Genomic DNA, 25,367 nt, shown 5'->3' on the forward strand with positions numbered 1-25,367 from the left:
TCTCATTTTGACTCTGTTTTCAGATAACTAAGACCAGGACCCACCACATAATTTTTGGGCCCAGTGCAAAATAAAAATGTTCAAGAATTATAAACTTCCAAGATAGTGACAGCAGAGCATTAAAGTGTTGGACCCTTCTAGCACAGGATCCTACGTGACCACACAGGTCACATGCTGTGAGTCTCCTCCTAAGTGAGACTCTGGCTCACAATTTCTTTGTAAACTTAGGAACTAAGTTAGTTTATCTCCATAGTCCTTTACAGGTTTTAGGATTCTGTGTTATGATTATAAAATACTTCTTGCTTACAAGATGAAAAGATTATAGAGCAGAATTCTGTGGACTTTTTTCTCTGAAAAAAATTACTTACCAAAAAAATTTGTAACCTTGCCTTAGAGGAGAAAAATACTGACCTCCTAAATGGAATTCTTAACAATTTCATCACATATTTCTAAAGGAACACTCAACTAATTTCACTTCTTAGAAAGAATCAGCATAAGACCTTTACGAAAAAAAGAAAAAAGAAAATGCAGCTATTATGTAATTTCGATCTTAAAGTTTAGAAGTGGGTAATTATAGTTCTTTGGCTTTCATTTTCCATTTAAGCCCTTTAAAGTTCACTGAAAAATGTAAATTATGCCATCGAGCCATCTTGAGCTCTTCAGGTTTTTGTGATATAATAACTAAACAAGAAAGTTTTTCCTCCGAAAAAATATTGATTTTAGTACAATTTTCCCTTTCTTGAAATGTTAGAATCTGAATTCTTTAAGGTAGGAGGTATTCCAATATGACAAAAATACATAGGAACATGAAATACCAAGATAAAGAACGAGTGTAAGAAGGGAAGAAAATAAAGGGGGAAAGAGGAAGGTGAGAAGGAGAAAAGGTGAGTTACTGTGATGTTGCCCTAGGGAATATATATTTTATAATAAAGAATTTCCAAAAGTAAAATTAAGTGACCGCAATGATATTTTAGAAGAAACCAATAATGGGGACAAGACACATTATTTGTAAGCCCTCCAAGAGCGGCTCTGGGAGAGGCGGGAAGGCTGGGATCAGGCTTGCTGACATCTCATGATACTTAGTCTTTTGGTCTGTGATTCACTGCAGCAGACTCACAATGACGAGAAATGGATTTTTATACTGTCCATCCAAGGTTCTGACTCAATGTAGATGCTGCTAGTTATCCCCGCATATCTAGCTTTTCCTTTTTCTTAGTGATGGAACTGATTTTAATTGGTGGAAGCCATGTATACAAATAAATAGAAAATTCTCCAGTCTCTCTTGAAGCTAGGTATGATACGTGGTTGGCTATTGAGTTGTGGTAAATTACGGCCATTGAATTTAGACAAAACTACTTATTTAGATTAGCACTGATTTTCCAATTGTCAGGGTAAATAGGTCTATTTCCTATATGTTGGCTCTGAAGCAATTCACTTTATTTTCCTGAAACTCTGTCCTTCCTTAGCTTTCAAAACTAAATTGTTTTTTCCCCCTAATAGTTTAGTAACTCCTTTCAAATCTCTATTGCCACTGTTTTAGTTAAAATCTCAGTAATCTCTAACCTGTGCTACTGCAGCAAATTCTTAATTACCGTCCCAGCCTCTGATTTAAATATAACTTTAGTTTGTTATGCACAGAATCGCCATATTTTCTTTAATTGCTTTGAGCTGGCATAAAATATGAGAATATGAGGTAGAGAATTGGAGAATAATTATTATTACCGTGACTGTGTTATTCCCAGGATGATGTAGACAAGAGACTTCAGGAACGGTGAGACATGACATAATAAATAAACCTTTAAACCCATGCATATATATTAATTAATTTTTGACAAAGGGACCAAGAATATATAACGGTAAAAGGATAGACTCTTTAATAAATGTATTGAGAACACTAGATAGCCACATGCAAAAGAATGAAACTGGATCCCTTTCTCATACCATGTAACAAAATCAACTTAAAATGTATTGAAGACTTGACGGTAAGACCTGAAACAGTAAACTCCTAGAAGAAAACATAGGAGGTAAGTTTCCTCACACAAATGATTTTTTTTGGATCCAACACCATAGCAGAAATAAACAAGTGGAATTATATCAAACTAAAAAGTTTCTGCACAGCAAAGGAAACCAACAAAACGAAAAGGCAAACCATGGACTAAAAAACCTTATCTTGGGATCTCTTTCCTCTCATTCACTATACTCTGGACATCTGACCATCTTCCATTTCTTCCTGTACATCAAAGGTCCTGAGATTTTTTCCCTACCTCAGGACCTTTGCACGTGTTATTTCACTCAGCCCCAATCTTTTCCCCTTTGCCTATTTGTCTTATTTTCTGGGTCCTCAGTAGTCCTTCCATGTTTACTCAGTTTAAAATAGATGTTCCATGTTATTCTTTTAGTGGTCTCACTGCACAATAGCACTTGTCAGAAGTTGTAATTATGCATTGTTATGGGTAACCATGTCCCCTCAAAGAAGATATGTTGAAGTCCTAAACCCCAGTACCTCAGAACGTGCTCTTATTTTAAGATAGGGTCTTTATAGAGATAATCAAGTTCAAATGAGGTCTTCAGGGTAGGCCTTAATCCATTACTATAGTGTCCCTGTGAAGAGAGAATATTTGGACACAGAGACAGGCACTCATTGAAGGAAGACGATGTGAATACACATGGGGAGGAGACAGCCATGTGACTGGAGTGGTGCATTACAATTCATAGAACACTAAGGACTGCCAGAAGATAGCAGAGACTAGAATCCTTCCCTAGAGCCATCGAGGAGAGGATGGTCCTGTTGGCACCTTGATTCCAGACTTCTAGTCTCCTGAACTGAAAGACAATAAATTTCTGTTGTTTTAAGCCTCCTCGTTTTGGGTACTTTATTATGGAAGCCCTGAGACTAATGCATGCACTAATTGAGATTTATTTATTATTTATGTATGATGTTTGTCTCCTCATAAGACTTTTGGCGTACTGAGGGCAGGTTATATTTATTTTACTTATTATTATAGTTTATAGTAGCACAGATGATGGTCTCGGGCACCTGTTAGCAGTGTTATATTTGTGGAATTAGTGAATTATCAAATGAGTAGATGTATGGATGGTGATATTTGAATGCAGAGAGTTTCAAAAGATTTTTGAGTCTATGGCCATGCCACCCTGAACAAGCCCCATCCCGTCTGATCTCGGAAACTAAGCAGGATCAGGCCTGGTTAGTACTTGGATGGGAGACCACCTAGGAAGACCAGGTGCTGTAGGTGTAAACATTTTTAAAAAATAAAGGATTATAAGATGACAAGGTCCTTGCAATCTGTGAGGTCCACCAAGGGATGCCTCGCCTAAAAAAGAAAAAAGAGTTTTGAATTTCAGATTGTTCAGATAAACCACTTAAAAGCAATAATTTAATCTTAAAATCGTAATCATAATACTTCACGTAGGAACAGAAAATCTTTTATGCATAATTATCAAATGCCTCATTTAACCAGCTCTGATTAGGTATTTAAATTGCATGTTCTGGGATGATTTCCCTCAAAATGAGAAAGCATTGTTCTTCTGATCTTACCAAAAGATTACCCTGTCATACTTTAGAATAAAAAATACAATCTCTTCAATCTCCATGATTTACATTAAGAGAAATATAAACAGGAACTATGGAAGTTCAATTTTTTTTCCCTTTTGAACTTATATAACTATGGCCTTAAAGAGTTACACTAGCTAAAGTGATGATAAACACACACACATAGCTGCCCCATTTGAAAGGATCTCATTGCTCAATAACCTTATGAACACAAACATGAACACATTTCAAATCTGGGAGAATGGTAATACATGAAAAGAAGAGAGGACCATAAACAATAATAAGAATGCAGTTGGGTTCCTACTCCAGTGATTTCTAATTCATGTCTTTTTACTAATTACTATATACATTCACACACCACACATGCATACACACACACACTCATGGACATAAATATGCACTCAACTACGTATCTATATCTATATTCACATATATGCGTCATATTCTGAACCTTTCTTAATATTATATACCTTAGTAACCATCATGCCCATTAGCTTGTTTTCTCTCAGGATATCCTGAATCCATGGATAGTCTGGAAGTTTTGAGTATGGGGTGGGTAACCAAGCTGATGCAGAATTTAATACTTTTTTTTTTTTTAGTCAAAGTAAGTAGTCAAAGTCAGCTGTGTATAATTTGTCCTTATACTTCCCAGCAATGTAGATCTGGCAGACTAATTTCCCCTTTCCACAGATGGGAAATTGGGGCCTATAATACTTAAGTAACAAGCTCAGAATTTTAAATGCTAAAATGTCTTTTCTTTTTACAGTATGCTCGGAATGTAATTCTACCTCTAATGACTCTAAGAGTTTATCCAAAGCCATGATTAAATGCACAGGAACATTATTTCTATATTTATAAGCTAGATGTCAGATTTGGGGTGCCAGAGAATCTGTTTCTGGACAACTTTCATTTCTCTCTGAGGTTAGGCTGCTCTTGGTTCCCACTGCTATAACCCTACATCTGGTTTTCAAATAGAAATTAGCAAAGTTTCTTTCCTACTTTCCCAAAATTAGCAAAGATTATATAACCAACACATTCAGTTTTTAAATATAGCCATAAAATGAATTTATGATCAATATTACTAGAACATAAGACTCAAGAATGAAGTGAGTGTAGTGTCTTTTATTTTACTATAGATCACAAACACCTACAATTATGCCTTACAAATAGTAGACTTTAATAAATAAATGAGAGAATAACTTTGATAAACTGTATACATTAAAAAGTAAAAGCTAGATGTGAGTTGTGAAGACCACATAAAAAATACCAAAAACAATTTACTAGTGGGAATATGATTGTTTAAGAATTTTTAACTAATAATTCAAATAATAATTTAAATCTACCTTGGTGACTTTTTAAAAAAATATTGTGGAAAGCAATTACTTAATTTTAACAAACCAACTTTCAAACAGTTATCATTAATGTTTCATAATATTAAATCATTTTTATATTACTTCAAATTCCTAATGTCAAACCAAACAGTATTTCAGAGAAAATAATCCTGAAATAAAGGTGAATGCATAATATATTTGTTACTATATGCTGAATTCATATTAGAATCTGCTTCAGAGGTTTGAGCTCTGTAGAACTAGTAGAAAAGGAACACACCATAGCCAGTCATTTCATATTAAACTTTTTATTAAAACCGAATCTTACAATATATTTTAAATGACATGTTTCACAAACAAATATTTAAGAAAAAAATTTTTATATGTAATTATTGGCATACAAATTTAAGAACATAATTAAAGCTAAGCTAAATATTTATATATATGTATATCCCAATTCATATCAATGATCTGGAATACCTGAGTTTCAAGTTGTTGGTTTTCCAGATAGTGTAAAACATTTTTCATCCACTTTATAAAGGATACAGCTCATCCAAAAAGAATAACTTTGGTTAATAGACGCTATCTCCCAAAGATCACACAGAAGTCCTTATGGGATTAAGGTTTATCTTCAGAGGTTTCTTCTGAGTGGAGGTCAGTCTGTGATGTAAGGAAGGATTCCCAGGTAGCAAGGCACTGAGTAATAGAAACACAACATAAGGAGATCAGCAGTAGTTCAGTGTTAGTGTTAAAAGGATGAACAGACTCTTACATATCTGTTCCTAGAGCAACCTGCCCTACTCTGTCCTCCAATCAGTTTGCCAGAATCCTTGCCCTTTTCTATATATTTTAATTCTTAATGAGGAAAACTATTGCTCATTAGGAGAAAACATATAGAAGTTTAAAAGATTAGTTGATCAGTTTGCTTAAATAATCCACTATTACCCCACTGTCAGGAGAGAAAAGAGCTCTGAGTTATGCAGGAAAAGAAGGACCATTTAGACCTGAGGAGGCAGATGTTAAGCATCTAGACAGAGGAGTGGTGATATAACCATGCCTTACTCAGATCTGAATCTCATTACATCAAGATTGAGTATGCATAAATTGATTAATCTCTATTACAGTTTCTTCGGCTATAAATAGTTAATTATAGTGCTTACCACTAAAGCACTTGTGAAAATTAAATTTACATAATTTGTATAAATCTCTATAAAGAATGCCTGGCACAAAGTAAGTGCTCAAAAAATTAGTAAATATTATTGTATGATGGTCTATTAGGATTGGGTGGTAAGATTTGATCATTAATGTGTCGCAGGAAATGAAAAAGAATCAGAAGAGACTGCAGATGATGAGGACACACAAGAAAATGTGGCCTACATCATGATTTTGCCTAGGTCTGATTCTCCTAATAGCCTAGTCTCAGTTATCCGTATGAAGTTCATCTACGGAATAATTTTAATAGTTTATATAGTATATAAAGAAGAAGAAAGATAAGGATGACAGTATTTCTCATCCAAAGTAATGTGAGAAGACAGGAGAGCAACATTTTTAAAGTAGTGAAAGAAAAAATACCATCAACCTAGAATTCTATGCCCAGCAAAAATATCCCTCAAAAAACCAAAGATGGAATGAAGGTATTTTCGGACTTTCAAAAGCTACATAATTTATCACTGATAGACCAAACTAAATGTTTATTTATTTATTTATTTATTTTAAAAAAGGTTGATCCAGCAGAAAAAAAACGAGACCAGATAGCAAGATGAGTCCATACAAAGGAATAAAGAGAACTAGATGTGGTAACTATATAAATACATATATTTTTTTATCACTTAAATTTATTTAAAATATAATTAACTACTTAATTAATCATAGTAACAAGATCTTATGAAGCTTATAATATAAGTGAAATATATGAGAAAAAGAGCAAAGACCAGAAAGAAATGGGAGAATTATAAGTTCTTAAATGACAGGTAAAGTGATATAATATTACTTGAAGGCAGACTGTAAGTTACATACAATAAACCTGAAAGTAACCACTAAAATAACAAAACAAAGGGTTATACCTAATACACCAATAAAAGATCTATAATGAGATCATTAATTTTCTATTAATCCAAAAGAAGACATAACAAGAAAAATGGGATCAAAGAACAGATAGAATAAATAAAAAGCAAACAACAAGATAATAGACTCAAACCTAACCATATAAATAATCAATTTAAATGTCAATAGCCCAAATACTCCAGTAAAAAACACAGATTGTTCTATTATATAAAAAACAAGATTTATTTATATTCTATTTATAAGAAATACACTTCAATAAAGACACAAATACATCAAAATTAAAAGGATGAAATATATACTATATATATTTTACATACATATATAATATATATATACAAACCATGTAACATGTCAGAAGAAAGCTGGAATGGGCTAAAGTAGATTTCAGAGCAAAGATTTTTATCTGAGATAAAGGTCATTTCATAATGATAAAAGAATCGATTTATCTGGAGGATATAATTAAAAATGTTTACGCACATAGGAGAGTTAAAAATATATGAAACAGAAACTGACAGAAATGCAAGGAGAAAAACAAATCACATCTAAAACAGATTTTGATATATGTCTCTCTTAAAAAATTGATAGAACATGTGGACATCAGCAATAGCATAGAAGATTTGAACTCTACTCACAGTCAAGTTGGCCTAATTGATATTTACAAGACAAAGGAGAATACACATTTTTTTATGTGCACATACAACATTTATCAAAATAGACCATATTTCAGGCTATATGAGAAATCTCAATAAATTTAAAAAGAGTCAAGTCATATGAAGTTTATTCTCTGAACATAATGGAATTAAATTAGAAGTTGGTAATAAAAATATATCTGAAAAATTCCCAAATATTTGAAATGTAAACGAGACACTTATAAATAACACTGTGTCAAAGAAGAAATCAAAAGAGAATTTAGAAGTATTCTGAACTTAATGAAAGCAAAAACACGAGATATAAAAAATTTTGAAATGCTACTAAGACAAGACATAGAGAAAAACTTATACTACTAAATGCCTGCATTGAAAGAGAAGAAAGGTCTTAAATAAATGACTTCAATTTCCATCTTAAAAATTAAAATGCAAAACAAAACAAACAAGCAAAACCAAATTAAACTCAAAGTAAGCAGAAAAGAAAAACCCAGAAAAGATCAGAGAATGCAAGAGAAAAGAGAAAAACAATATAGAAAAAAATCTATAAAACAAAATGTTGAACTTTTAAGAGGATTAATAAAATCGATAAACTTTTAGCCAGACTGATCATAAAAGAGAGATAACACAATTTACCAACTGTTAGAAATGAAAGGGTGACATCTCTTCAAATTCTACTGAAGGAAAAAAAGAAAATATTATTATAAACTTGATACATTTGACAACTTAAATAAAAAGAACCAATTCTCTGAATAACAAAAACTACTAATGCTCACTCCGGAAAATAACAGAAAACCCAAATGAATTTGAATTTGTTGTTAAATATCTTCCTACACAGAAAACTCAAGGCCCAATTGGCTTTACTAGCGAATTCTATCAAACATTGAAGGAAGAAATCATATTAATTCTACACAAATTCTTTCAGAAAATTAAAGACATAGAAATGCTTCCAACTTACCAAAGCTAAAGACATTACAAGAGAAGAAAACTACAAACAGATACTCCTCATAAACACAGATGGAAAAATTCTAAACAAAATTTTGGCAAATTGAATCTAGCAATTTATGAAAAGGATAATACATCATGACCAAATGGAGCTTATTCCAGAAATGTAAGACTGGATTAACATTCAAATATCAATCAATATAACTGACTGCATTACATGTAATATCATCTCAATAGACAGAGGAAAGGTATTTGTCAAATTACAATGTCCATTCCTGATTGAAAAAAAAAAAAGTTCACAGCAAGGTAGGAATAGAAAAGAATTTCTACAATCTGAGGAAGAACATCTACAAAAAAACTTACAGTTAAACTCATATGCAGAAAGGCATTAAATATTAGCAGTTATTAGTCTTACATTTCTTTTCAATGACAAGGGGGGAAAAGAAATTAAAACCAAGCTTTATAGATACTCAAAAATCTCCACCAAATTTTGAATTTAAAAGAGAAGGAAATACAAAAATATCTAAATACAAATAACTTTTAAATATCCGTGCATGGGATTTATAAAATACAGAAAACTATTAACTGAGACTGAAGGGCTGACAGCAGAACCACCACCTCCCCTGGGAACCTCATTTCTACTAGGGTTCTCTGGCCTCCTCTGCAAATCCATACACAATCTACTCCTCAGTAACCCTGCGGGGGCCCAAAGAAATTATGCTTTCAGGAGCTATCATATCTTTTTAATAACTCCGTCAAACTATCATTTATGTAAACTTCTGAATGTTAAGGTAAAATTCAAAATAAAATTCTGAGCAGTCTCTTCTATTTAGAATTCCCATCAAATAAGTGATCCAAACTGCACCAATGATGGCATAGTCCTCATGTGAGAAACTTCTATCACAGTCATAATCTGCTTTAACTATCCTAGTTTAATAAATGTCTAAGAAAGATATTCAGTAGCCATTCATGCCGATTAGTGTTGTGAATTCACATTTCCATCTCTAAAGTCAATCCTAAAAGGGATGGTGAAACAGCAAAAGGGACAAATTAGTTACTTAACTATCTCCTTACCATCCACCATACTGAAAGCAGAAAACAATTGATGTATTTTGAAATATAGATTACGGAACATTAGCATAGAAAAACAGAAATAACATGGCAAGCACTATATGTAGATATGAATATTTGGTCAGGCATTATAATGGTTGCTTTATTGCTTATTACCTCTTTTAAATCTCCCAATGACTGTTATGAATTTTATGTTACAGATGAAAAAGCTGAGGCTCAAATGGTTAAGTACATTTAAAATAGTACAAATCTGGTAAGTGGTATAGCCAGTATTCATTCATCAACAAATGGAGCATAACCAATCTCCTGAATGACCATGGGGGTACATTTAATAAGTCACTGAGTCATCAGGATGAGATACCTTTCTTTTACATAGTGGAAGAAGGACAATCTTGGAAGAAGCATAAGAAAGGGCATGACTGCACAGACACTGGGCTGATCAAATTTTAGGAAATGCTAGTTTCTCACTTGATTCCCTACATGCCTCTTAGAAATTCTTTATCTTTCCAGGAGCACATATACCCTTTGAAGATGACTGAGTTAATACATGCCAGGCATACAGAAAGTAGTCATCCCACAAACAGATGGGACCAAGATTTATGAAGAACAAATGAGGACAAAAATAGTGTTTCTATAGATAGAGTATAGCTCCCAATGGAAGCTTCCACATTTAAGAATCAATACTTTCTGAAGCTGGTGGGATATGAAGAGGTTCTGTCCCACAGCATGACTTCAGCAAAATCTTTTCCCTTCTTTGGGCCTGTTTACGCAGTCACAGCATAAGAGGGCCTGGACTATGTGTGTCTATTAAGTTTCATCCTGGAACTAAAAGCAAAGGTTTCCAGAGGGTAATTATGGCCAAAAAGAAGCTGGCAAAGGAGATCACATACGATTTATAAATATGCCTCGCTCGGCTTGGCTTGACACAGTGTTTTGGAAATTATCGAACATAAAACTTTACCTCGCCCCTCAGTATTTGATATTTATAATTATCATTAAAAATAATTTCCAAAAATAAGATTCATAAACAAATGAGAAATATTCTTAATGACTACTGTTACTATTAGCAGTCTACATTTATTGAAACCTTAATTATGTGCTAGGCACTGAGTTAAGGTGTTTGCATATATTTTATCTATCTAGCAGCTTTGAAACTTATTTTTCCATATTGGTGATTTCCAGTTTAAGTGAAACAGGTGGTGACTTAAGGGATAAGCTGGTTGAGACTCCAGAAAGATATGAAAGCTTTAAAATCATTTATTTTAGTGACTTACTGAAATATTAAATTGTGCTTCTAGAACTTTTCTTTCCTCTTTCTTTATTCCATTGCACACATACATACATACGTACACATACACATACACATATACACATACATACATACATACATACATACACACATACACACATATTAATATCCTAACAGAGCTATGATGTGGGTTCTATTATTTTTGGCGCTACGTAGATGAAGATACTGAGGCTCACTGAAATAAATAAAAGTCTTCAAGTTCTCTCAGCTCAGAGTCACAAGGTGTACCTGTCCAATGCCAGGTCCTTAGCCACCGTGTGATAACTCCAAGACAAAGTTTAATACCTCCATAGGTATTGCTATCACGCTGTTCCTGGAATGGCTAATAGAAAATTTAGTTTCATCCAAATGACCACATAAATCAAATAAACAAAATATTATCTATCTATTTCTATGATAATAAAGTAAAATAACCATAAATTTGCCTAAAAAACAATGATACCTATTATTATAAAATGTGACAAAAGCCAAACCTTACCACATATTTCTTTTAAAACCATAAATTTCCAAATTAAGGTAAAAGTTGTTATGCTTCTAGTGTTTTCCACTAATCTAAAAGTACCTTTTAGTCAGTACCATGGGAATTGCATCTCTCTTAATAAACTAAAAATAAGAACCATGCCTGAATGTCCTCTAAGTATTTTACTGCTGTCTGAAATGATCTTGGGCACAGACATCATCTATACTTGAGGAAACACTGAAGCTCAAATATGTAAATATGTCTATACGAGGCCAGTATCATTGCAAAATAAATCGCATTACAAAAATTGTAGGCAGTGCCTAATATGAGGCCAATGAGGTGTGCAACATTTTAGTAACTGCTTTTTATCACCTAAACCTAAGATTCAAAACAGTAATGAAAACTTTCAGGAGCTGCATTTTTTAAGGTTATTCAATGTAATCAATCCAGGAAGAAATTAGAAATGATATTGTTGGTAGAAGCAACTTCTATTAATTTTGCAACAGCTCAAAATTATTCATAGATTTTATTTTTTGAAAAGTCTAACTTCAGCTTCTAAGAATCACTTGACAATTTATAATTTTAGAAATATCAATAACTTCAAAGTAACAGGGTATACAGTTTTTCTAAATATTACTTTTACATACCTCTCAAGAATAAAAGTAATGTTACATTCGTAAATGACTGCAAGAGTTAATGCAAAAGGACTCATTAGCGACAAACGCCATCTTGTGGTCCATTTTTAAAAATTATTTTGTACTATTAGTCTCCATTTTAAAAAATTATTTTGTACTATTAATCTGTAGATCTGTAATTCAAGATATAGAGATAGAAAAAGCCCTTGATATCTTTATTCAGTTCTACTTATTTTTACACATGGGAAAATTAGGGCTCCAAAAGGTCTAATATGTTGGAAATCTTTATAAGAAAAATTAATACAAGAGCCAAAATTTGAATGCGTATCCTTTCAACTCATACTTTTTCTATATTATCATTATTTTTGACTAATAACAAGCCAATTATATGAAGTGTGTCCACTTCAAACACCAAACTTATCCGTGTTTGTTTAACCATATACTGAAAGGATAGAAAACTGAAAAGAAGAGCACATTTACCTTTGTATTACTAGAAAATCATCAAGGTGCAGCCATGATGTTTACATTCATTATTTTAAAGCATTTCATGTTTTCTATTTTTATTTTCCTAAAGACTTGTGAGGAATGTGTGTGGATAGGAGGTGGGGGAACAGGAGGAGTATCAATACCTCTATTTGGCATAGAGAGGATATGATTAAGATTTTACAATTAGCTAGAGACAGGAATCCTGATGTCCAACTTCAATTTTTTTTTATTAGTAAAACCATCTTCTTTTTCTCAAGGTCTTATATCATGCACTATATGCATGTTCATGTGCGTATTTTAAATCATTTCTTTTCTTTACAAGAGTAACCATAGTATACAGTCTATCATTTATAAAGCACAATAAAAGTCCTTGATTCAGAAACTATATGTTTTTAGAAATTATTTTACTCTAATATGTAATCTCCTATTCAAATCCCTGATTAACTTAACTAGAGGAAAACTTATCTAATCCAAAGGATGAGAAGAGACGTATACTGTCTATGCTATGGCATAACTGTCCATTTCACATCTAAGATTAACTTTATTTGTATAGATAATTGAGAAATATTATAGCACATATTATAACAGATTGGTGGACTTGTTTTTAACAGAAGTTTTTAAGAAAGTAGAAACCTGAAAAACAACAAAACCTTTAAGACTTACATGAAACATAATAAAAGATGTCCACAGTTATGTGGAAATATGAGCTGTACTATGGCTTTTAAATATGCAATTTCAGAACAGAAATCCTTACTTAATAAAATAATAGAATGGTTAATTACATAATACTTTAGAATTCTAAAAATGACAAACACTTGATTTTAAAGTTTCCTTAGAATAAAAATGATATTATTTTTATTCTAATACCCTGTTACATTTAAAATTAATTCTATAACTGACTGTTTACATATTTTATATAACACTTGAACATTAACTAGGTTATAAACTTTTAAATGAGAAAGGATAAGATTAATCATTAAATATTCAATAGCGTTGTCCTCTTTACTAAAAACACAAAGGAGAAATATCCTAGGTATCCAGCAGATTGCCATTTCATGGCATTAAGAAGATGAAAACTTAGTGTTTTCCTTTTGGTAGAGATTACCCTCCTTAAATGAATAGTCCATAGAAAAATTGTGTGATGTGGCCTGAATTTGCTAATCCAGACAGTTAGGCTTCCAGTGAGTCCCTCCCAGTGAGTAAGAAAGTAGACAATGTGAGCATAAGAATGTAATGGATTGGAAAATTGGTGTAAAAATGGATAGGCTGAGTAAATAACTAAGCGCCTTAGCCTCTCAGGCTGGTGTGTATGCTTTCCAGGAAATCTAATCTACACATAATGGGAATTTTTCAATCCTAAAGTGTATAATATAACATTCTTCAAAGAGTTCTTCTTTCCTGAAGGGCTGTGTTAGCACCATTGGGAAATCTATCTCCCTGGGGCCTAGGGATTAGGTCAGGCACCAGCTTTAGTAAATGTTATGAGGCATGATTGTTAAAAATACCCTGATGTGGACTCAAAAATCCCTGTTTTAGATAACTCTGAATTATTCCAGCTCTCGCCAACTTCTATGTTCTTATGAGTAGGAAAGGGAGTTGAGTGAGACACAGTAACTTTAAAGAAAGTGTATGTTTACTCAATTTCATCCTAAGAAACTGTCAGTAGAAAAAATAATTTAAATAGTTCGATACAGACCATCTATTATGCCTCTGTTCCAACATTTCAAAGAAAGCTCAAAAACTACTCATAATTTGGGGGGATCAAAATTATACTAAATAACTCTATGTGGGTAAATCCTCTATCACTCCCATCCTTCTCTTGAGGAAGGCTGCTCACAAAAAGTTGAGCTGCATTACGTGATTGTGTATGGCGTGCATCAGAAATTACAGAGGTTAACTATTTTGGAAACAGGTGTCATTTTCCAGTAGTACCCCAGACCTTCTCTAAAGCTAATGTTAGTATTCGCCTAGCAAAGGACAGTGGCCTGCATATCTCCTGAGTGAACAAGAGTCCGTTGAATCTTCCCTACACGAGTCAGCTTAGAACTAAGGGCTTCGACTAGAATGTTACAAGCATTGCTTTGGCCCTGGTGAAGGAACCGCGTTTACACTGCTCGTTGATAAAAGAATATGTATCGCCTTCTCTCTTGGGGCAGTGGATAGCTGTTGTTTTATTATCTCACCAAATACACTGGATTTTAGTTGCCTTTTTATATTTGCCTAAATCTTTTAACTTATACTTTTGTTCTCCTTGATGGAGAAAACATGAGTGAAATAAAAATGAAGTACAGTAGTTCTGTTTTCTGTGTCCATAACATGGTTTCTATTAGGGATTCTTTTTATTGATTTTATTAGAAGTTATTAATTCCAAATTTTCTTCCTTCCAAAAAGGGCCTTTGCCTTTCATAGTCCATGGTCCACAAGTGTCATCGTGCCTGGTTCTTTAACTGCTTCACTCCTTTGACTTCTTAGAATTGGCCATTCTTCTTATGTCATATTCTCTTTCAGAGTCTGTGATTTTGAAATTATAACTAACTTTTCAGTAACTGTTAAAAACGACTTCACTAAATTCTGGGGAATGTGACTGAGAATGGCCAGGGTTTCCTTCCCTTGCTTTGGTACTTTCTCCCCAGGTCTCTGTCATGTAACACAACAGTTCCTCTTTGTTGGATGGAACTAAGCCTACATTCCTTGTCATTGCTTCTTTTAATTCATAGAGATGAATACAAAATCCATAATTTACCTGATTCCCAGTTTTTTTTTTGAAAAAAATGAAGTTTCAGACAGAGATCTAAAGGCCACCCATCAGAATCTTGCTTGGTTGGCAGTTTTATAATCATTATCAATATAGATTAACCTCTTAAATTCACAATGATCGGGAACTATCTTTACTTAGACCAGGGTGTTGTAAATATTCACAGCATTTACAAAATGTTTCAAAGTATGTGATATGCCATTGAATCTAAAGCAATTCTTTACTAGAATTTATTTTATCATTCCCAAACATAAGAAGGAATACATTTCTAAATAAATATAACTATATTTAAAGAACTTCTAAGACAGTCAGTGATCATCCATTACTTATTGCTATGATATCAATATTTTTAATTTCTCTAATTTTTAAATGGTCCATAAAGCGCTGGACTTGGATTTTAGGAAAGCATTAGCTGTATTATTCATTTTGCTAGATGGTATACCCTTGTCATAATTTTTTTTCTTCATTTATCTTCCAGAAAATATAATCGTTATATTACACTATAATTGTTATTATACACCATAATTGATTTTTTGCTTCCTAGATTTTCATGTAGATACAGATATTTATATTATCCAGTACTGACAGACCCTTCTATTAAGTCTGTTCACTATAATTCAGGTAAATAAAACTAACTTAAGTATTCTACCATTAAAAAATTAATAAACTGTAAAGCTGTATTAAATAAAGAAAAATATATATGATTATTATGTATGTTTATTATTTTTCCCTAATAAACTGTAACCTCCTAATAGCAAAATCTAAATTTGAATTTGGATGCTCTGTAGTGCTTACCACATGGTTTTGATGCTAAGAGACTCTTAAATGAATGATTTTCATGAGGCAATTGGTCGTACAGGACAAAATGGTAATAACCTCATTTTATCTATTAGCGTTTATTTGTAGGTAACTATTCTATATTTGGTGTCAACTGTCTCCAACTAACTTCACACATCAAAGTACATTTTGATATGACAATAATTGGCTTCTGATATAGACCTCTACCTTATATTTATAATCTGATTTTTCTCTATCACTTTGATATTTAAATTTTGATATAAACAAGCTGTGACCATTTCACTTCATAAGAGAAGTCCAAAGGTAAATGTTTATACCCTATTTCATCTATCATACTAGAAACAAGCCCCTTTGGGGATTTATCTTTGCAAATGTTGATGGAAAAAAAAACTATTTCCATAAATATGTGATTAAATTTAAAAAAAGAATGGAAAGATTCTGGAACATTTCACTTCCCTGTGTATTTGAGATATTCTGAAGTTAACAGATAACAGCAGACTGTTACTGTTTCAGGCCATAAGTCTGTGTGCTAATTAGGAAGCCTTGATTATTTAAAAGCTCCAACTTCCTGATTATGCTTGGACTGATGTGCCAAATCAGTTTAAAGTTATTCATTCAGGAAAAAAACCAACCAATAACTAAAGCTGTAGGGGTCTTTTGAAGTTATAATAAAGAAAACCAATAATTCCTACAAATTTATATATCTAAGATGAAGTACAGGATACATATTTAGTAGCATTTAGAACTATAACTCACTTGGAGAAAAGCATTAAAAACATAACATACTGATATAAATTGCTGTGAAGAACAAAATTTGTGATAAGGCAATATGGCACAGTAATGCTAATTTAATTGTTTCTAAGAAAACAGTATTTTGTGTAAATGGAATTCAATCTATGAGAATGACAGATATATGTATTTATGTGAGAAGTATAGCCAAAACTCAAATATTTCTGTTGGAGTTCTATGGAATGGCTATGAACGGTCTCTTAAAAAATAAGCAGCTCTAACTTAGAAAAGTTTTGCAGACCTTACCATTGAAAGAAAAACACAGTACGTGCCATTTGTCATATGACATTTTTTAATAGATTATTTCAGCTGATTGTCACAATGATACTGTAATGTCAATATGGACAGGTGCTATTATAAAGGGGAGGTGAAATTATCTCTGTGGATTTAAATAGTTAAATGGTAATGAAGCCTATTGTGGTAAATGTGCTTTATTCAACAGAAATGTTTTAAATCATTTTAAAATCTGAGATTTATGGGAAATTCCTTTTAGATACTTGAATTAACTTAAGGTTGTTAATGTAGAATAAGAAATTAAGAAAGATATAGAAAATAATCTTTCTAATTCTACCTACTAAAAAAAAAAAAAAATCACTTGAATATGTCCACCAATCTCTAGCCAACTGCCATGAAATCCCAGGCCAGTTCACACCTGTCTTTGCTGCTGCAACGTCTCCTGCCTACTCTCATCACGTCCCGCTTTGCTGCACTCTGACCCATATAGGACCAGAGTGATCTCTCTACAAGGCAAGTCTGAAAGATATTATCACTTTCTTGCTCAAAACCCTTCAATAGCATTTCCCGTTTCTCTTGGAATGAAACACAAAAGACAATATATAAGGCCTTCTTCAGCCTAATGGGGTTCAGGACATGCTACCCCAAAATATGGCACCTTGTCATGTTGAATATTTTAAGCTGAAAGAGTTTGAGAAGCAGAAGCAGGAAGGTCACTTTGAACTTCTCCCAACCCTTTCCCCTAATGCAGGTCATAAAACCCTCACAGAGAGTTGCTTTCTCTAACCCAAAGGACAGGAGCATCTGAACTCTGAAGGGACACCAAGGAGACTAACAAACAGGCCTGGCTGAGCTTCCCCCCAGCTGGCTACACTTACCTCACACTCCTTAGCCTGTGATCATTCTACATGACTGCCCACTCTTCATCAAACCCAGCATAAAAATACTCAGGTCTGTCTCTTCCGATCTGCGTTTGCTTACAAAGGCTCCAGTGTCATAAAGAACTTACATTAAACCAATTTGTATGCTTTTCTCCGTTAATCGAATTTTGCGGTTTAATTGTCAGACCTAGCCAGGGACCCTCAGGGGATCAAGGAAAACTTTTTCCTTCCCTATAAGCTTCCCTTTCAGCTCAAATCTACCTCTACTCCTTCATCCTTCAAAAAAGAACGTGTTCTCTCTCACTTTTGTGCACGAATTTTCTCTGCCTGGAACTCTCTCTCATCCTTATCTGGCGACCTCTTACTCATCTTTCAGACATCAGCTTAAACATATCCTGTGAAGAATCTTCCTCATTCCTTCTGCGTCAGGTTAGATGCTCCCGCAATGTCTTTCTATCCTGGAACTTATTATACTTTATTACAGTCATTTGATTTAATTGACTATTTTCCTCGCTGACTGTAACTGCGTCACCAGCATGCTGTGGTCTCTCCAGGGTCCAGCACAGTGGCTGGTGATAGTAGGGACTTCAGTAGCTCTTGTTGAATGAAAATATCAATATCAGTTAGCTAATCTTTCAAAATATACAATGTTTTAAAGTATCTTTAAACTTATAGATATTATAGACTGTAAAGCTTAAAATAATTTTCCTAATGTATCAACATCACATGTTCATTAATTCAACTAGAGAAAATGTTAAAGATGTATGTTTAACATATATCTTCTAGGACATGTTTAGAACATTCTGAATGAAGAAAGTGACAGTATCGACTTCATTTAAAATAATAACTACCTTAGGGAACTGTTCGTTGTAAAAATACAATAATCATTTGAATAGCAAAAAAAAAAAAAGAAAAGAAAAAAAGAAAAAAGAAAAAAGAAAAGAAAACCCAGCATGTATCTTTGATTTTTTGAATAGCAACGGAAAGCAAGATGAGGATGGCAGGGACATAAGGGACAGGACACGAACTGATTTCCTGTCCATTCGAATCATTGTTTCTTCCTCACTTTGCAAACCTTTTATTATATAGAAAAGGGAGAGGAAAAGGAAATGAGATAGGAGAATCGTAAGGAAGCGTTATCAAATGCTTCTGAAGAATTCGAATCCTTCCAAAACTAGAAAGTGAGGGGAAAATAAACAAAACAAAATGGTAGCATAATTGTCACGTCAAACGCAGCTCCGATTAGGCGCTGGAGGCGAGCCGCGCACGGAGAAAACTCACTGTTCCTCCTCCACACGAACACGTTTGTTTCAGGGGGCGGGCTCAGCATTACTCTATTAACTGGCGACTCCACTGGCACCGAGCCACCGAGAGGCTTTTGAATGTGACACTTGGTTCCTTATTAGACTCTTTCAACAAAGGACAGATAAAAAGTAAAAGAGAAGATAACTTTTTAAAAAGTGAAACAATATCAAATATCCCTAATTACCTGCTCATAATAGTGGATATTCTCCTCCGCCATGTCTGCAAACGCTGACTTGATATCGTTTTGCATATTTTGTTTCCATCTTTCCCAATCTGCTTTCAGGGCGTTATTAGCGCATTCCACTTTGTCTTCAAGTTTTCCTATCTCTTCTGTAAGCTAAATTGGATCACAAAAAAAGAGAAATTGATCTATATATTCTTTTCATTAAGTGAAATCATTGAATCTAAGCCGAACATTATATCAAAACAGTTTAAGAATAACTTTTTTGAAAAGTCACCAGCATTTACTGTGTGTACGAACTTGGTAAAGTAAGAACCCTGATTCGGTCAGCAGTGTCGAGCAGAGTTCTAAGGTCTGCTGGCCCTGGCAGCTCTCTCAAACTTCAGGTGTCATTTCACTATTTATAAAACAAAGGAAATTGAACTACAAGTTATCTCAAGATTCTTTTGCACTAACACTCACATTCCTCAAGCTCATTTTTCAATTGTTTTTAGCAGATTGCTCAATTAATTAGCATATTATGACTTCTGTATAGATTAGGTAGTCCAAAATGAAGGCCAAAGGGATTAGTTTGTCAAATTTCACTCACATAGCTGGTGGAATAGGTGCCTGCCACCTATTCCATGTGCCAAACGACAGCCTTAGTGTGACATTTATACCTCCTCCCCACCTCACCCACCAGCCTTTGAGCATGTAATCCATCAATCTATTGTTTTATATTTGGCATTTTTATATTTACATAAATATTTATATACTTATACATATTTTATATATACTTAGATTTATTCATATATTCAACATATATTTATTAAGTGTTTTTCTAGGAGAGAAAGAAGATTTGTAAGCCATATCGGCACAGCGCCGGGATTAGGAAGACTGATAAATTAGAGTAACCCCAATTTAACTCCCACTTCTGTCTTTTACAAGCTATGTGACATTTGGTAAGTCTACCTGTTGAAGGCCTAGTTTCTTCACCTATGAAATGAATCTAAAAATAACAATATTTATCACATAGGAATTTTTATAAAAATTACACTAGATACTGAGCATTAATTAATTTGTACAGTGCCTGCCAATTTGCTTACTGTTACCTATTATTATCACCACCACCACCACCACCATTACCATCACTACCATCAAGTAATCATCATACATAGTTGATGAAACTGAAGCTGATTCCCTATTCTCTTCCAGTATTTTAGTCTCTGGAAATATGCCATTTCTCTGCCAAAGTCTAGGTCTTAAGTCAATTTCTAGTGCTATTTCTTAACCTAGTCTCACCATTGTGAAAGATGATGCATATGCTTTAAGTATATATGATCACTTCTTGACATTTTTTACACTTATATCTGAGGTTTTTTCCTTTGATCATTTCATCATTATCTTGGTTAGAATATGAGAAAATAGACATGAGGTATTTCCTCACCCTGAATCATCTTCCTATAATTTAATTCTAGAAAACTCTAATTGATAATAAGCACAAAACACCTAATTCAAACTAACAATTTACAAAAGCATAATATTATTAGATGTCCTTTCCTTTAGCTGCTTCAGTTTTAGCAAGTTCTTTGATACAAGGAACTATGACTTCAGATGGTGGCGTCCATACACACTCAGTAAAAGTTAACTGAGCTGGGAGAGTAGGATGGGTTCGAACCCCGGCAGGCCAAAGAAGGCCCTCTGGTGCTTCGGTGCCCCTCGAGCCACACAGTGGGTGCCAGTCACTCTCAAGCTCAGAAATTCAACTCAGGTTCACTATTACAAAACAGCATGGAGAAGGCCCAGTTAAAAAGGATTAAAGCTTGAATAATTCCTTTCGCAAATACTGGAAGTGATCTGGCCCTCTGATGGCGGGAAAACTGAAGAAGCAAGCAGGCTCTCCCCTCCCCCGCCCCTCGCCCCCAGTAAAATGTTGTAATACCAGAATAAATATTAAAAGATTGTAAGCTATTAAAAAAAGATTGATACTTAAAGGCAAGACTAATGGGTAATTTCTAGTTTCAGTTATATATAGCTAGAGATTAGCCACAAAGTTAAATGAAAACTATTAATATCAAGGGTTCAGGCAAACAAAACAGTGTCCTTCTCCAATAGTGAGTCCTTACTACAGACCAGTAACAGCAGCTATAATAATGACCATTCGTCGCCTTTCTGCCAGGGGCCACTGCATTAAGCTATATACTTTACATACATTATTTCATTTAATCTGCATAATAATGTTGCAATTTTGGTATTATTATCTTCCTTTTACAAGCCGGGAAACCAGGAGAAAGAAATGAAAGAAGTCACATAGCTTTTTGTGACATAATAGAGATTCAAACCAAGGGCTGCCTGAGTCAAAGCACATGCTTGCCCGTGGCTCCCAAGGTTGAACTGATTCAGCTCTTACCTCGAGGAGTTTGTAATCTGTTAGAATACAGATATGCAAAAAATAAAACAAAAGCCAAAGGCTATAATAAAAGCAGAATGTGATCTATATGATAATGGGGAAAAAAATTAAAGTGGTATAGAAAGCTAAAGAATGAAGTATTCATTCTGACTGAGGAAGGGGACACTTTGATTGTTAATTCACAAGACAGGGACCAGAACAAGGAAACATCTGGACGAGGATATGGCATAAGCAAGACCACGGAGATGGTATGCTATGGAGTGTGACAGAAGAATGGAGAAGAGGTAGGTTTAGAGTCCGGAGGTGGGCGAGGAGAGACAAGGGCAACGCAGCTGGACAGGCTGAGTGCAGACTGTCCACTAGAGGGTGTAAATGACATGAGCAGGAAACGCATTCTGCAGGAATTAGTGAGCCTTGGAAAGTTTTGACCAGGGCAGACCTGTACTTCAGACAGATTCCTGAGTCAGAGATATGTAGGAACGGATAAAAGAGAAAGGGAGGAGGAGGAGGAGAAGGAAGGAAACCAGTTAACCTGCGTTAGAACTATGGAGACAACAACGGAAGATGATGAAGAAGATTTGGTTCATTCCCACTCACTACTCATCTCGCAGCGTTCACTCGGCAGCCGTCTAGTCTGTGCTAGCAATTAAGATGGAGAGTAAAGAAATGACCTTGCCCTCAAGGACTCATGCTTAAGGGGAGAAATAAAAAAGCAACTCGATAAAGAAAATGTGAAGGGCACTTCCCGTAAAGCGAACAGCAGGCGTGCAGTCCTAGAAGCATGCTTACTTTGAAGTTTCTGAAAAACTACAGGTGGTTCATTAAGGTTGGCATTTAGAGTGTGAGGAGGGGAACAGCAAAAGGTGAGGAAAGAGAGCCAGGCGGCTGCAAGGTCCTAAAGAGGATTCCATGAGGGCGTTTGGGTTTTAATAGAAGATGAATGGAATCACTGAAGGAGCATAAGGGGAGGGTGCAGTAGTAGCAATCAGATTCCTGATGCCAGATACTGAGAGAGGAGGGAGATCAAAATGCTAGGAGGCAGAATCAATAGGATTTGGTCATTGTCTATATGTGAGCTTTGGCAGAAAAGTAAGTATTGCTGATCAGGTTAACTGGAACAACAGGTGGGGTGGAGTGAGACGGGGAAGGACGGCCCGGAGGCAACAGCAGCAGTCCTGCAGGGTGACGTACACTTCTTCATAAACATTCAAAACCACTTGGCTGCACACAGGACATCCAACACGTTTTGGAGATCAACAGTTCAGATTACCTTTAAGTTTCGAAACTTCCAAAGTGACTTTGCCATAGTAATTTGGGTGGTTTGGGCAAGTTTGGAAGTGAGATGGCCATACCAATTACATATAAGCACAGCTGAGCATTTTAAATAATGAAAAATTATAGAGTTTTTTTTTGTCTGAGGAAGAGAGGTAAAACTATAGGCAAACTACCCAGAGCAGTGTTTTGTATCTCAGAGCAGTTGTTCTGCAGTTCTAATCTTTTGGGTAAGACCACTCTTAATTATCTGTTCCTGACCCCAACCTCCGCCCCATTAGAGCTGACATTCATTATCACTGAGAGAACCTGGGCTCTGAGGTCCCAGACTGACTATGTGATCTTAGATGAGTTCAGTTGCTTGATGGGCTGCTGTTTCCTCATCCATAAAATGAGGGAAAAAATCTACTTCATAGAATTGTTTTGAATAATGTGTTAGTAAAATGCCTGGGACGTAAGCATTTAGCACATTTAGGGTTAGAGTGGTACTCGAAAATAATTATGAAAGAATAATTGTTAGGGTCTCAGAACTGTCCTGACTTTATCTTCCCAATCACTCACTTGTATCTTAGGGAATCCTTACTGAGGACCTGTGTAAAAAAGGAACAACAGTCACAGGAGAAACAAAGAGATACTTTATTAATAACTCGAAAGCTCCTCCAAACTCCCAACGGTGTTGGTGGCTGGACTGGACAATGTCCAGACCAAAAAGCCTATGCAAGGACATTCCATCAGGCCCTTCTCCGAATTAGATGGGCAGAGCCAAAAAGTCCAGAAATTACCTCCATTTTAGGGACCTGGGTTACCTTGTCACATCAATAAATTATTCCACACTGATCCAAAGAATATCAGTATCTTGCCAATTATGGAATGGTAAAATCCTAAAATAAAAAATGCAAACGGACATTTTCCCCCTGATTCGGAGGGTACGTTAGAGCATACTTCCTAGTAACTAAAACTCCTGTCCAGCATCTTAAGAAGACACACTATACTTTCAAATATTCTCTTAGGCCTTTAGTCTTTCTTATTTATCAGAGATTAGTGATTACTTTTTAAAAACTATATTAGTTCATTCAACAACTATTTGTTGAGCACTCACTATGTGCCAAGCACCATGCCAGGCATGGTGCCCCATGTGAAATATTTCCTTTCTTTTCTCATTCAATTTTTTGCATACTGATTTTATAGAGGCAAATCTTTTAACATCTGGAAGTTCTCTCAATTCTGATATAATTTCATGATGAGACCAAAATGGAACACCTTAACTAGTGTGTTTCTCATACTACATGAACACTCAGGGATGTTCTAGAGGGTTACCAAAGTCATGAATAAATATGCCACAACCTTGTTATAGATGCTTCGCAGAAGCCAAATAAAAATATTTTTAAATTAACATAAACACAAATTTATTACAGAGTAGTGATATTCACATGAAACTTAAGAACTTTCAGGCTTACACTGGCCACTAACGGGTCTCCCTCAGACTACTGGGGTACATGTTCCAACTCTCCTATACCAAAGAAAGTAACTGCTTTTGGTAAAAATGTTTGAACTACACACAACATAAAAATATGTGTTAGAAACAAATCTGCTCGACTGCTGAACTATATATTTAATAAATAATTAATACACTTGGCACGATAATTCTAGGGGAGTGATGATTATCAACAGTTTTGTCAAAGTATAATTTATAAAAAATTACAGATTGAGAAAGCAGCTTCCTCACAGTCTATTTCTGTGGGAATAGCTGCCAGGATGATGGAAGAAAGTATCAGTCAAACTTTTTCCAATATAGTGCTGCTAAAGAGCAATCTAGGAGGAATTTCGTTTGCCTCTCTGAGAAAGAACCACCTTTGCTGACTATTTAATCAAGCATCCTTCATCACTTATCCCTGATATTATAATCTAGAACTGATGACAAGTAAGCACCCCTTCTCCTCACTCTATGGCCGTCTCTATTTACAAGCACAGCAGTAAGGCCATGTGGGCAGCACAATTAACAGTAAGAGTCTCTCCAATATCATGACTGAGCCTATGACGTCTAAGCAGCTTATGAGGGTCTGATCCTAATGTATTATAGGAAGAGTATTTTTCTACATTAACAAATAATGGTAACCGCACACAAATTATTCTAGTGTGTAGAAATTTATGATGCTAGCATGACCTTGATCCAAAAACTGACATTTTGGGTACAAGCAATGGTAATGACAAATCATTCTTTTTTCTCCCAGCTTTACTGTGTATGTTTAG

At 34.5% G+C, this 25,367-nt stretch overlaps 1 protein-coding gene and 1 pseudogene across 2 annotated transcripts in view; one reads left to right on the forward strand and one right to left on the reverse strand.

Annotated features, from left to right (window-relative positions):
* The first annotated feature begins 3,135 nt into the window (after positions 1-3,135).
* On the forward strand, positions 3,136-3,254 carry LOC111745751 (annotated as a pseudogene).
* A 1,937-nt stretch (positions 3,255-5,191) lies between these two features.
* SNX7 (sorting nexin 7) overlaps positions 5,192-25,367 on the reverse strand; it is a 46,162-nt gene continuing 25,986 nt past the window's right edge. Inside the window, exons 7-9 of one of the 2 annotated variants that reach the window (XM_023536385.1) lie at positions 19,460-19,612; positions 8,244-8,284; positions 5,229-5,595 (exon numbers count right to left, since the gene is read on the reverse strand). In XM_023536385.1, coding sequence (XP_023392153.1) covers positions 8,282-8,284; positions 19,460-19,612 — 156 coding nt within the window. In that variant the 3' untranslated portion in view covers positions 5,229-5,595; positions 8,244-8,281. Of the gene's footprint in view, positions 5,596-8,243; positions 8,285-19,459; positions 19,613-25,367 lie in introns of both variants that reach the window. The other variant, XM_011368544.2, reaches the window with a different exon arrangement.

The sequence above is a fragment of the Pteropus vampyrus genome, unplaced genomic scaffold (assembly GCF_000151845.1).
Source record: "Pteropus vampyrus isolate Shadow unplaced genomic scaffold, Pvam_2.0 Scaffold6, whole genome shotgun sequence".
NCBI lineage: Eukaryota > Metazoa > Chordata > Mammalia > Chiroptera > Pteropodidae > Pteropus > Pteropus vampyrus.